We start from the raw sequence: 15,090 nt of genomic DNA on the forward strand, positions 1-15,090 counted from the left end.
ATGCAAGACCTTTCATCTTACTAACCAACTTAACTACTGTGTCACCTAAACTCTTCTCTTCTGTGAAAAACATGCAAATTTTTCTTCTGAGTGTATCTAAAAATATTCACTTGATGTAAACCAGCTAGACTATTTCATATATTCATAGGTTTCCTTGGCTCCCAAACTTCTTCATTGGCAGTTTCATCAAGAAACAGACATTATTGTAATAAAACTCTCATTTCTGGATTATTTTCAAGCTGCTATGGGAGCTATATGCTAAAGAACCACTTCAAGCCACATTCATTAGGGTTGGTAGTACTATAGCTATAAAGTTTCTAATCCACTTTTCATGAACTCTGCATTTGTGTGCATGTCTTTACCTTTGTTAAACATTCTTTCTCTGTCTCTGCCTTCAAAGCAGTACTTCTTTTTGGGCATAAAGTGACCCAGGTGACCTTTTCTTTTAAATTTCTCTAGTGTATTATATCACAGTGTTAATCCTTATCTCTTGGACAAGGAACTGAGGTAGTTAGAGAATGACCATTGGTTCTTAGATGTTTCAAGAAGAGCAACATTTGACTTTGATTCTTAACTAGATAGTCCTTGGGTCCTTCCTTCTCAGTTTTCTACTTCCTAGAAATGTGGTGAAGGTTATTTAGACATATCTATTATGTACTTTGAGCTACTTGAAGAAAGATGTTATGTGAATACAAGATATTGTTGTTACCTTATTATTATTGTTATTATTTAGGATATATTGAAGTCACCCGTAAGTGGTAAATTGATGACTCGTTCCCCTTCTGCAAGATGCTGTTGTGGGTAAGTAGATTGTTCTCTAAGGGTAGCTAAGACTGAACCTGACAAGAAGATGAGCATCAGACCATAGGGACCCACCTTATGCCAAATATGCTGTTTAAATGCACCGTAGAGTTCTGCTAAAGGTGGAAGCAAAATTCTATTTTTAATCAGTTTGCTTGCTAACATGTTTCCTGAGAACACATTACCGTTCTAATGAGACTGTACTTCACAAACTTGGTATCAAAAAAGCCCTTTGTTTTGGTTGGTTGTAAATTTATAAAGACCTCAGGTAGTCTTTCTCAGTAGACTGGAGTTTATTAGGACAAGTTGTGAAGCAGAGAAAGTTTCTACAACTTTATCCATGTGGTAAAATGGTAGGACTAAATCTTGATGGGGCAAGAGTGTGTTATTGGTCATAGTCCCCAATCTCTACTCAGTTTCTGCTCATACTTCTTAATAGATAGATTTTTCCAAATGTGTCACTCCTATAAAATGGTCATGATTTGGCTTTGTGTTATGAAACCTGTTCCTGGGCTGAGAGCTCTCTGTTGTATGCTCAGTGCCCCTTAATGCCTGGCTCTATGGTCCTTCTGCTTTACTTTGCTCCAGTCTTCATGCGTCATCCTTTCTCAATTGCCTCTATAAAAGATCCACTTTCTCTTTTAAAGACAATGTAAATAAGCCTTCCCTGTAGCTCTTAAATGTCCACAAGTGGGGATCTTCTGAAGGCAGTTTGTCTTTGAAGAATTAGTAGCTATCCCACCCTTCTCTTTTTCTAGCATCAAGGAAGTATTTCATTTGTGGGGGCCTATTCCACACTGAACCCTATGTTGCTTTCTGTTATCACTTCTCATTCATAAGAAGGTAGCTGAGGTGAAAGAGTCTTGTCCACATCATCAAAAGGAGAGGTATTTTAAACTCTGATGGTCCCTTTTGGCCAACAGGTTGCTTAGTAGTGTTTATGTCCTCCAGGGCTATAGGGTCTCCCCATTATTGAGAATCTGATGGAGCAATATAATTTTTGGAGAGCCAGTATTACAGGTAAGACATTTCATTTTGATTCTGTACGTACCCATCCCCTCATACTCCCCATAAAAGTACAGATGCAGAATGTCTCATTCTTCTTACCTTAAGAATATCATTCTGTACAGAACTGAGAGTTGGGCTTTGTGCTGACTAAGTGGCAGAAAGTGAGTTATCATTCTTCTCTCTTTTTAGATCTCCATCTGCTGGTGGATGTGGCTTGCAAGCAGGAGCACTTTCCAAAGGAGGAAGAATTAAAAGAGTGAGGAATGGATGACAAATGTGACATTGTGCACTAGCTGTCGGCTAGTTTCCTGGAGTCAGGCTGGCCTTGCACATGACACACAGTTGGGATTTTTTTCAGTTGTGTTAAGAAAAAATATTTTTTTTGTTCTTTGTGAATTTTATTGGGAATTGGTCACTTTGGTATTTACTACATCTGTTCAGTTCAAATTCTTTGCTTTGACAAGCTATAAAATATCTAGTGGTCAAATTATTTAGCTACCCAGATCCCGTACAAATGGAAAGCCCTGGCTGTCTGTTACAATCAGGAAGCCTCTAAAAACTGCCTACAACCATGGTACTGGAGAACATTATTTTTTTGGGGGGTGCCGATTTGTCATCTTGCTACTCCAGTTTGCTGTGAACTGTAGTCAGCATAACTCCACTGAGGAGTTCAGTCTGTTTCAAGTCACAGTGTGGCCTTTTTAAAGAGGATTGTGTGAGAAACAAAGGCATGTAAGGTCACGAGATCACAGGTCTGAAATAGGTCAGGGATTCCAGGGAAGCAGCTCTGGGAAAGAGCTAATTTTCTAAGTGATTAACGAGGAAATGCTCTTACTTCCTAACCCAGAATTCTGTTTCAACAGCAAGGCGTCCGGACCTAGGACCATCCATCACACTTAACAGCCGCTGATTCCTTTACATTAATGGAAGCATTCTTCCATTTTCATATTTTCCTTTGATTTTAATGATATATTATCATAAATGGTAAGAAAAATGGTTCCTGTAATATACTACTTATTTAGATGTCTTCTAAAGAAAAGTATTTAACTTGTTTAATATATTATTGTATTTATAAATGCTAGTAGATTTAAGGGTTTAATGGCTATGTATTTGTATTAATATTGAAAGATAGAAGGATAAAGGATGCATGTGTAATATTTCCATTCTGATGGGAGATTGTACAGTATGTGAGCAAAGCGGCATTGATATGTAACACAATACTTTACTTATTCAGATAAATATGTGTATGTGTGTGTATATATATATATTTTATATATATGTATATATATAATATATATATATATATAGTAAATCTTAATCTTTATCTGTAGAAAAAAACCATACCCAAACTTTGAGTCACTAGAGAGAACTGGTTGGCAATTATTTAGCAGAAGCTATGCTTCCTATATTTTTTCTAGTTTATATCTTGGTTTCATCTTCTAAGAAAGTTCTGGGTGGTGGGACAGACTATTAAGATCTTTGTTTTAGCCCTCTTCAAGGTTCTGAACTTGAGCGGTTGGATTATGGGGATAGTTTTGAGGTTTATCTCCTTAGGGGACATATTCTTGGCTGTTCATTTTCTGTGATTTAACTACCATAAAACAAAACCCCCTCAAATACCATCTCATGACTGCTAGAAGCTTTCAGATTTCAAACCTTTAAAATAGGCTAGACCTACCTTCTTGAATTATGCCTCAGTTTGTCTAAGTGAGTACCTGAAAATATGAAACTCATTAAAAACAAAAGGTACAGAATGACATGGCAGGTGCATTCTGCCAGCTATGTGGGTGTCCTGAACTAATTTCTGAGATCCCATTGTTTACAAGTGTTGATTACAAACCTTGGAACTGTTATAGAAACTAAGCTTTCTGGAAAAGGATCAACTCCACAGTGACTTCAGTCAGTCCAGCTGTGAAAGTAGGTCCTTAAGGGTGAACTACCCATCTAATCGGGCTAGTAGGTATCCATGTGATGGGCATTTGCCCTTGTTGGCAAAGCTCAAAGGAAAAATGAGTTATTGAAGTCCCATCCAGTTTGCCTTACTTATAAAAAGAGACCCCATTGGGAAATAAAGGAACTTGGCTTTTTTTTTTTTTTTTTTTTTTTTTTGGCTTTTTTTTTTTTTTTTTTTTTTTTTTTTGGTATGTTGCAAAGCTGATATTACTGTGCAGGTCATGTTCCTTCCCTTAATCTTGCTTTCTTAGATCTGTACATTGAAAGAGGTGATATCTTTTTGGAAACATGAGCCAAGCAGGAGCCTTGGCATAGATTTAGATTTGGTGGTTTTAAAAGGCTTAATTAAGGAAATGCCATTATCAGCTTTCCAAATTTTTTATATATGAATACAACAAAGGCCGAGGAGCTGGATCTCCTGCCATACTCACATGCATGGTACTTATCAGCTAAAGCTATCCTTATTGATTTGGGGAAAATGGCAAAAGATAAAATAGTCTCTGCATGAACTAGCCAGTAGTACATGGCACATGCTAACAAGGCTCCTGACTTGCACCTCAGTATTTCAGCACCTTACGCACTGATGTATTTCAGTCAACAATAAAGTGAGTGTTCCAACTAGACAGATTGTCTTTTTGTTTTCTTATCATGGTGATGTATACTTAGATTTTTTTCTATATAAAATTATCATGATGTATATAATCATAATAGGAATGTCAGAAGGGAATGTACTTTAAAAGTAAATTTTTTCTTAAAAACTGACATGTAAAGATTCCCCCATTTGTATTGGAACAGAGGTTGAATACTTAATACTTCATCTGATCTCCATGTTAAAGTACTTCAGTGTAGTGTCATGAGAGCCTGAAGAGTATTCTAAAATTTTGACTGAATTTTTAGTCAGCCATCTTACTTGATAATTCTGATTGTTACCCTCTATTTCTTTGTTAACTTTAGTATAGCATATTGTTTTGATGATATATATACATCCCTTATGCATCTTTGTGAGAAGACATCCTTTATTTTACTCTAATGCTTTATAGTATTTGGTGGCCTTCCTGTGAGATGTCACAAGTTTTAGAATTTCTATTGGGAGTTAGGAATTTCTTCCATGGACAAAATGTGTATGTTAAATTGTAGGTTTTGGTTTCTTTTCATTTCCTTGTATGTTTCAAGATAGAGGGGGACAGAATCTGTTAGTAGTCAGTGTTTTATTTAATCTTCCTGAAGATACCTCATTTTTAGAGCATGTGTATCAAAGATGTGATAATTTATATTTTGTTTTCCTTATAGTTGCACTATCACATATACAAAATAAAAATAGATAACTCAAGAGACATAAAAATTCTCTCTTGGTAATAATTAACTCTGTCCTTTAGAAAAGGAGTATAGAAAAAATATATTGTATGTTATATCCTCAAAGTCTGGACAAAAAAAATTTAGCATGCTAAAGCAAGATTGTCCATGAAAGTTTTCCTATTTTTGGTACTCCTGGTAAAACCTTGAAACCATTCTCAGGAAGGCTATAAAGAAGCAAGTGTCAAATATAAATAGCCTGTTTTTTCAATCAGTCAGTCAAGCAACAAGCACTTATTAAGAACCTTTTGTGAGTTAAGTGCTACACTGGGTGCCAGAGATAATGAAGATAATAAAAAAAATTAGCACTTATGTAGCATTTTAAGGGTTACAAAGCACTTTACAAATATTATCTCATTTTATCCTTACAACCCTCCTGGGGCATAGGTGCTATTATTATTGATGCCTATTTTTATGGTTCACTCCTAATATTGTCTGATTCTGTGACCCCTTGAGGGGTTTTCTTGGCAAAGATACTGGAGCAGTTTGCCATTTCCTTCTCTAGTGAATTTAAGGCAAGCAGAGGTAGTGAGTTGCCCAGGGTCATTAGCTAGTGAATGACTGAGGTCAAATTTGAAGTCAGAGCTTCCTAACTTTTAAGTACAGCACTCTATCCACCTTACCAGCCCTTGGAAATCGATAATACTTTGGGATGAAATATGATTAACCACATCCAAATAATTCATATGACTTCTTGGTACTAGCAACACTGATTCTAAGGAGATACAATATGTTTTCCATTACTGCTAATGACAAGTTTATATGATAGGTCATAGTTTATAAGTGAAAGAATGTTCAGAGAGAAGTAATGATTAGCTGAACATGATATTTCTTACTGCCCATACTTTTCTTGCTGAGCATGTCTTATCCCTTTTCTTGGATTTATTATGTCACAACTCACAGACTCTTGAAACCTTACATTGAGGGTCATAGGTCTGACTTATAGTATTATTTACCTCCAAGAGATGTCAGAAAAGAGTAACAGTTAAATTCCAGACCTCTGACATCAATCTGACCTGAAAGCTCCTTGAAGGAACAGTTTGGAAAAGAGTTACTGAGTCTAAATTAGCCAGAACTGAAGAAAATCTGTGCATGAAATGGACAGAGCCTTCCCAGGGTTGTAGTCATAAGTGTACAATAAATCAGTAAATCCTACAGCAGAGAGGCACTTTAAATCTGGCTTTAGACCATTTGTAGACACAACAAGGAAAGAGGCAAAAGCTTTGAGCTCATATTTATAAAAAACCTCATTCCTTTATCTTCTCTGGATTTGCATTTTTTTTTCTTTTAATTTCCTCATACCATCATCTTTGCTGTATTAGGTACGAATTTTGCTTTGATATTTGTCTGAATGACCCTGAATGACCATGAAGTAGAGCTTGCTTAAATGAAGGTATCCATTTGTATAGAATGCAATTAGTCCAGTGGATCGATAGAGGGAGTAAAAGAACAGAAAGAGAGAGGAGAAAAATTTTGAGACTGACTGACTATGTGCATGCCAGCTGGGGAAAGGAGGGGTGGTTGCCTCTGACTGCTCCACCCTCACTTTGTGTCAGCAGGTAGAGAGAGTGATTGCAGTCCCAGGGGAGGGAGTCCGAGAGCTAGTACAAACCACAGGCTTCCTCTAGGGATTTTATCCAGAATTGCTTTTCTGGAAGGGAAGCCCTCGATTCCTACCGAACTTTCCAAATCCACTCCATGATTCAGATTTACTGCTCCTCTGGGATTTTTTTTTTTTTTTTTTTTTTGCATTTGATACTGTTATCAGCCTGCTCTGGGTGAATTTTTGTTGGTGTGTTTTACTACTCTGCCTTCTTCCTCTCAAGATTTTTTGCTCTTCAGGGAAAAAAGAGGGACTTTTATCTGGAAAAGAATTTTCAGAAATGATTTTGGATTGTCTTAAGTGCTTTAGAGTTCCTGGGGACTTTAGATTTCAGCCTGGAGTAAGTTTTTTTCTTTGATCTGGTTGGGATTATTTTTCCAGGCTGTGGAATTTCACTCGTATTTTACCTGCTTAGTGCTGGGCTCTCTGCAGTTTGGTTGTAGAGTAACAAGGTGGAAGAATAAGCTGTACTTGGTTAAACTGTTGAAACATTTTTTGTGAACAGGATCTATAAAAACATAATTGCATTTGTTTCACCTCTGTGGATTCCTGTGGGCCCGACAGCGCAACAGGTTTGCAGATTTCTTTTAAAATTACTCTTTTTCTCTGCCTTATCAAAAGGCTTTATTTTTAACAGTTTCATGTTTGATTGCTGATTTATTTGGCTCTCCAAAATTTATGGAAACTTTTGAGTTTTTTAACTTGACCTCCAAATACAGTAGATGTGTCTGGGAGGTGAATTTTTATTTATTTGGGGGTATATCATTTTTATTTTTATTTATATTTATGTGAAGCAAGTGTTTGAATTTTCAAAAGTTCATAGTTCTAGCATATATAAATCACTTATCATTCAGGCCCATTTTTGCTTTTCCTGGGTGTTCTGCTGAAAACCTGTGACTAACTTCCCTACTCCTTCCTTTCTCCTTCTTTCCCTCTCTCTTTCCCTCCTCCCCAAGGAATTTGAAAACGTGTTGGGAATAGCCTTTTGTTTCTCTGATGAATTTAGGGAATTATAGATCACAAGATCAGCATTTTAAAATAATTTCCAAAAAAAGTATCTCGGTTACATGATAAAGTGTGCTAGGAGTTTCATTTGAAAAATGAAGCTCAGTTCCCCAAGACAGTGAGAATAACTGGGATTTGTGGATTTGAATTTGAGAATAAAATAAAACTAATCATTTCAAATGCATGTCCAGTTTTCAAAGTTGTTTAATCAGTGTTATTCTAAAAAAGGTGACTTCACTTAAGATGACCATTGAATTATAATGACAGATTTTAGTACAGAACAAAAAAGAATAAGATGTCAAAGTTTCTTAAGAAATATACAAGTTTAGTGGGATTAAAAATATAGATATCCTGGATATTAATAGAGAAACATTCTAGTAAATATTCATTGTAGCATCGTTTGGCATCCCTGAGTGGAACCTGAAGATTTATTTTGTATTTCTGTATTCCAACACCTTAACCTCCTTTTTCTTGAACTTTTTTTGTGGAAATTTTATGCTTGGAAAGAGTCGTCCCTAAACTGGATTCCTTGCTGCATGTCACTTGCTACATGCGTTTTGGTGCTGATTTTTTCTCTTTCTTAGTTTATGAAACTTTGTTGTAGATGACTTAGTGCCTGTGGAAGACTAAAAACCAAGTACTGTTGGTTTAATAAAATTCAAAAACAAATATTTCTTAGATCCCTACTGTGTAGAAGTTTATACTAGGCCTGAATGTTACAAAGACCAAAGGAAAAAAAAAAAACCAAGTCTCTGCCTTCAAGGTTCTTTAATTCTACTGGTTTGAAATTCAGTTGTTAAGCAAAGTCGGAAAATCCCAAGAGAAGTGGTCTCTTTTATTAGGTAGAATGAAGATGGGAGAAATTGTGACACCTTCAGAAAAAGTGAATGATGGCGCCCCATTCCTCTGTTCCATCAGGAATGCCACCTGTTCTTGGGAATTGAAAGAAAGGAAGGGCTTAAAGGACTTTGTATTTTTTGAAATTGCAGTATAAACTGTTGTTTCCCCTCTTTGCCTGGAGCCAGGAACCTTCTTTAGATATTAGCTGGCAGGATTGGGAAATACGTTCCTGATCAGTATGTGTGGACAAAGTGTTTTGCTGCAGCTGGTAGCATGAGTGGTGGCCACCAGCTGCAGCTGGCTGCCCTCTGGCCCTGGCTGCTGATGGCTACCCTGCAGGCAGGCCTTGGACATACAGGGCTGGTATTGGCAGCAGCGGTGGAGTCAGAACGATCTGCAGAGCAGAAAGCTGTTATCAGAGTGATTCCTTTGAAAGTGGACCCTACAGGAAGACTGAACCTCACACTGGAAGGAGTCTTTGCTGGTGTTGCTGAGATTACTCCAGCTGAAGGAAAACTGATGCAGGTAAGGAGAACTTTATGGTATTTACCATCTGTTTGGAATATACATTTCTCCATTGACCTCTGAAACTAAATTTCTTCTGGTTTTTAATTTTTGATCGGTTTCTTCTCTTAAGAAAGTTCATTTATATTTCTTAGGAGGACAAAGTTTTAAACTGTTTTTACTTTTTAAGTATGGTATTCTATTCAGCTTTAAGATATTCCTTTGCTCTTGATTATAAGAGTGCTGTGTTTTAATAGGTAAATTAAAATTAGGACTCCAACTAATTTGAGTCTGTTATTTTATGCCATATTTAAAGTGAGCTCTAAAGAAGTAAGGTTTAATCTTTTGGACACCACCTTGAACTTCTGTGATACATCTATGATAATTTTCTTTTTGTTGTTGCTTTTAGAATTCAGTCAGATTTGAATAAAGTGTGGAATAGTGAAAAGAACACTGGATTTGTAGTCATGAGATCTAAGTTTGGTATTTTCATGTCTTCCTATTATGTGACTTTGGGCAAGTCAATTTCTCTGGCTCTTGGTTTCCTCATCTGTAAAATGAGAGGTCTGAATGAATTCTAATTTCAAGGTCCCTTCTAGCCTTGAATTTTGTGATAGTTTTTGTTTGATTGTATTGTATATAAGTCCCTATTGGAGATTATTTTATTGCCTCCTTATGAAAATGCATCTATCTTATCTACACAAGAATTTTTTGAAGTATTGACTTGGGTGTTAGAGGACCTAGATTCAAAAGCCTGGCCTGGCTATTTACATTTGTGATTGGGAAAGTCACTGAAGCTCACTGGGCCTCTCTCCTCATCTTTAAAATGAGAGGGTTGGACTTGATGACTTCAAAATCTAGGATCATAAGAAAATTAATGACCCCGTCATAACTAATATTTAATATAAATAAGGTTAGTTTAAATACACAGTTTTCTTAGGTAAGTCTCTGAGATTTAACTGTCTTTCCTAGCCTATTCTTTAGGTGTTGCATTTATTCACTGAACTAGGGTTATTTCAAAGACCAGTTGTTCAAATCCCACAGTGGAGACTAAGCCCAGAAGACTGTTCATTTTTTAATATGTCCCTTCAGACATAAAAATATTTTACTATTTATTCATTTTGTAAAATGTTATGTCGCTTCTGGGTACAAATATATTAAAATAGTAACAAAATCCCCTCAAACAAATAGCATTTATTTTGTCTGTCATTATCTACTCAGAATACAGTTTTGATTTGTTTTTTAAAAAGATCTATTATGAGTGAACCATTGATTTGAATGAAATTTAAATTTTGAGAAGTACTTTGAAAAAGGTAAGAAAATAAAAACCAACCAAACTTAGAGTTTTAAGAGAGAAGTACTGGACACTAAAAAGCTATAAAGAACCAAGTGGTCAAGGGAATGGATGTGGGAAATGGCCTTTGTATTCTTTTATATGAAAAATGTATTATTTATATATGTAAAGTTTTTGTGTGAGGAGAGATTGCCTTTTAATTTAACCTTTAGTTTTATTCTTGGTGATCAAACAAATGAAACTAGGAATGTGACCTTGAAACTGTAAAACAAACTGGCTGGCTTTGTGGTCATAATTAGGACAGTAAAATTTTCTTCTTGCCCTTGGCTAGTACTTAATTGATTCTCCTGAAGCGTGAGGTTTGAACTCCATTTTAATTTTTATTCTAGATATTTTCACTGTAAAAGCATGTCTTTTTTTGTGTCTGAACCCTTTGAGACTCTTACTAAGCTTTTTGTGGTAGTAATGTCCTGTGGCAGCATGTTCCATGGGTTAATTATATGTTGCACAAAATAAATTTCCTTTTTTAAAAATTTGTTTGTCTTTTATTACAATGCTTGCACTTCTGTTTATATAATAAAAGGGTAAATAAGGAGCATCAACAGCATTCTCTGTGCCATTTATCATTCTCATTATTATTATCTGGATGTGGGGAACTTATGTTAGAAGAACTCCCAAGGACACATGCATCAGTTGTGCACCATACTGTTTTAGTGAATTACCAGGGGCATTTAGAATTTATGACTCACCCAGGGTCTCATAGCCAATATATGTCATATATAGACTTGAACCCAAGTTGTCTTGACTCTTAAGTTGCCTCTCAGTGCCATTAATAATGAAAGCAACACTATTGGCTGCTTTGTCTCATCTTTTTTTCCCTTTGTTCTAGATCTTGCTAATTTCTTAAATTGGCTTTGAACTTTGTGAATTACCTCAAACAGATGCTTTGGTTTTTAATTCCCTTTCTTTCATTTGTCCAGAAAAAAATTATTATTTTTTTATTTTATCTAGTTATTTACTCAGATTTTCTGGCTTTTTTATAGTTCATTCCAGTCTAGACTAAATAACTTTGTATTGTTGATCACTTTTAGTTCCTTATTACCTTTTCACTATTCACAAATTATAAGTCCTTAATAGAGTTGTGTTAAATTCTAAGACTTTAATTTTAACCTCATTTCTCACATTCATTTACTCTTGACTTCCTCTCATTCCATGACAGGAATTCAATTCTTACTCTGTGCTTTTTTTTTTTGGTCGTTTTTTATGAGAGAAATTATCAAAAAACCTTTTGAAAATCAAAATAAGTTATATCAACCACTACTTCTTTATACATTGTTTGGCTAATTCTTTCAAAGAAATATAGCTGGTCAATGAAAAGGGACTTACCTTTATGGAAGCCATGCTGTTTGGTCCTTATCAGATTACCCTGCAACTTAGGTTTACTCAACTGTGGTTAACCAAAGTTGAAGTCTTGTTTATGTCTCCTGAGGTTGTGTTTTGTGGCAATTTTACTTTCTCACTGTCATAATGTCATAAATCTTTGCTTTTAGAGAAATCAGTTGTCTTTGGCTCCTTAAAATTAGGAAGACCTGACTTCAAATTTTACTTCTGATCCTTAACTAGTAATGGGACCATGGTCATTTAACTTCCCTAAGCTTCAGTTTTTTGTAAAGTGAGGACATTGATACTTGAATTATCTACAGTGTTTTTGTGAGGCTTAAATGCAATAATATTTACAAAGCGCTTTGTACACCTTAATTTGAATTCTCTTCACTCTCTTAGCTGAGGACCTCATCTCATAGTTTAGCAAGAAAATCAAGGCCATTTTCTAAAATACTTAGGCTTTTCTCCTCATCTCAAAATTCATGTCATCATCCCTCCTTTGCTATGATCTCACCAGGACCAACATATTTACCTGTGCCATTTGTCTTTTCTCTACAGTCTGATCCAGACTGCTATCCCAACTATCATCCTCCTTTCTAATTTTCAATTTTTCCCAACTTAGAATTTTCCAACTTAGAAACTTAGAACTCCCGTGTCCTTAAAAAAATTTTCCAAAAGAGATAAAAAAAATTTCCAAAAGAGATACTACTTTTTCTGCTATGATTCTTTTTATCTTTCTCTGATCTTTCTCAATCAGTCTCCTCAAAATATCTGGCTCCACTAATTGACTGTCTCTTCTTTCCTAAAACCTCTGCAGCCTGACTTCTGATCTCAACACTCAACCAAAAACTACTCTTTCTAAAGCAACTTATGAATTACTATGCTTAGTGGCCTTTTCTCAGTCCTCATCAACTTCTCCCTGACTTCTCTGAAACATTTGACCCTGTTGACCATTTTCTCTTTGAGATATTTTCTCCTTTCTGAATTTTTGTGACATTACTTTCTCCTCCTACCTATTGAAGTAACTTCTCTAGTCTTCTTTTTTGTATCCTTGTCTATGTCACACTCGCGGGTATACCCCAAGTCCATGTCCTGCATTCTCTGATATTTTCTTCTTGATTATCTTAGTAATTCCTATGGATTTCTTTATTATTCCTATGTAGATGACTCCCAAGTCTCTGTATCTCGTGTTAATGATTTGTTCTGAGTTAGTCATATATAACTAACTTCCTATTGGATATTTCAAACAAAATACTCCATGAACATCTCAAATCCAGTATATTTAAAATCTTTCCACCTCTCTGCATACCTTAGGCTTCTTCTGAGTTTCCTTATTCTTCCAGTCACTTAGATTTGCAGCATCAATAACATGCCTGACTTCTTAAATTTTTTTATCCCTCATTTAAATTGTTGGTTAGTTGCCAAATCTTTTTCTTTCTATCTTCATCTCTCCTTTTTTCCCCTTTTCCCCTTCTCTCTACTCATACAGCTATCACCTTTGTTCAAACTTCATCCTTCCTGTTCTGGACTATTCCAGTATCTTCTTTATCAGTCTTTGTCTCTTAATCTCTCCTCCATTCCAAGACTCTAAAAATCTGTGATTTTCCTAAAATGCCGGCATGATCTTGTCACCTCTCTATTTAAAACCCAGTGGCTCCCAGTGTATGTTACTAAAAGTTATTACTTTTCTAGTTTTCTTCCACAATACCGTATTTCCTGTATTATGTGAGCCGTAATGGTGTACTTGCCTTTCGTCAAACACGTGACATAAGCATGTTTTGTCTCCATACCTTTTCACTGGTTTGTCCTGGAATAGTCTCCTCATTTCAGTGTTCTTTTCTTCTCAGTTTTCTTCATGACTAAGCACAAATGCCTTTTTCTTCATGAGGTGGCTTCTTCATTCCTCCAGCTGTTGGTGGCTTATCTTTCAAGGTTACCTTGTATCTAGTGTATATGTGGTTTTTATATTATATCTCTACAAGTTTTCTTTTCCTTAGAAAGTAAACTCATGGAGAGAGATACAGGGACTTTTTTGTGTGTGTGTGTGGGGGGGGGGGGGATGGAGTATGTCCAGAGCTTAGCATATATAGATGATTTGAATCAATCATTATTTTTTAGCTCATAGGTTGGTACCTCCCACAGGGGGAAAGAAAGGGAAATTGAAGAGTTGCTTTGTTATAAGATTAAGGAGCCCAAGATACAGTTTTGAAAAATGTATTATGCTAAGATTTTCATCAGGTCTTCCCAAATTATGGATTTCTGCTCACTAGTTTTGAAAAGTATATGCTCTGAGTTAAAGAACAAGGTTTATTGTCTTGGGCTTTTTAAAAAATAAGTTTCAAATGGATATTTCCTCTTTCTTACATCACCACAATTATTTCAAGTATCCTTTTCACTTTCCCTTCCAAAGAAGAATTCCATATGACAGAGTAATTTTTTTGACAGGGAAGGGGAAAAGAGGTCATTTTGTTATTGATACATTGGAAAAAGTCTGAAAACATGTACAATGAATGTGTAACACCTGCAGACCTCTCACCTCTATGAAGGGAGTAGGTTATGGTGGGTATCTTCTAATGTTTCTTTATTTGAATCCTGCTTAATATTTATAACTTTGTTTCACTTTTAAATTTTTTGCTTTGTAGTTTTTTCCATTTATGTTAAGTTATCGTGCATATTTTCTTGACTCTGTTTACTTGACTCTACATCAGATGATATATATCTTTCCATACTTTTAGATCTTCATCACACATAATTTTATGTGGCATACAGCAGTTTTATTCTATTACGTTCCCGAACCACAATTTGTTTAGCCATTCACTGGCTAATAGGTATCTATTTTGTTTCCAATTCTTAGCTATAGTGATGTTATAAATATTTTGAGTGAATGAGAATTTTACTTCTTAATGATGGTTTCATTGGAGTATTAAAAGGTCAATAATGAAGTCTGTGGTTTAGAGGATTTGAACATTTTAAGTCACTTGATTTGCATAATTTCTGATTGCTTTCCAGCATGTTTGCCCTATTTTATATAGTTCCACCAACAATGTATTAGTGTGCCTGTCCATTTACAATCTTTCAACATTGACCATTGCCATTTGGGGGTATTTTTGCCAATGTTTAAGGTATAAGGTAAAACCTCAGTCATTCTGATTTGCATTTCTCTTAATAATTTGGAACATTTCTTCATATAATTCTATACTTTGCAGTTCTTTTGAGAAGTACTTTTTCCATATCCTTTGAGCATATATCTATTGAGGAATGGCTGTTAGTATAATGTATTTATTGTTTCTAAGATCTTGGCTATTAAACTCTTTATTAGAGAAATTTGATGATAAAGATTTTTTTT

At 35.3% G+C, this 15,090-nt stretch overlaps 1 protein-coding gene across 6 annotated transcripts in view; it reads left to right on the top strand.

Moving 5' to 3' along the window:
* Positions 1-15,090, top strand: part of HSF5 (heat shock transcription factor 5) — a 127,897-nt gene that overhangs the window by 32,706 nt on the left and 80,101 nt on the right. Inside the window, exon 6 of one of the 6 annotated variants that reach the window (XM_051994179.1) lies at positions 1,999-3,004. The exons of 3 other annotated variants lie outside the window; for them this stretch is intronic. In XM_051994179.1, the coding sequence (XP_051850139.1) occupies positions 1,999-2,069 (71 nt within the window). In that variant the 3' untranslated portion in view covers positions 2,070-3,004. Of the gene's footprint in view, positions 1-1,998; positions 3,005-6,529; positions 9,089-15,090 lie in introns of those variants that run through there. 2 more of the 6 variants (XM_051994178.1, XM_051994177.1) reach the window with 2 other exon arrangements.

Source organism: Antechinus flavipes, chromosome 4 (genome assembly GCF_016432865.1).
Source record: "Antechinus flavipes isolate AdamAnt ecotype Samford, QLD, Australia chromosome 4, AdamAnt_v2, whole genome shotgun sequence".
NCBI lineage: Eukaryota > Metazoa > Chordata > Mammalia > Dasyuromorphia > Dasyuridae > Antechinus > Antechinus flavipes.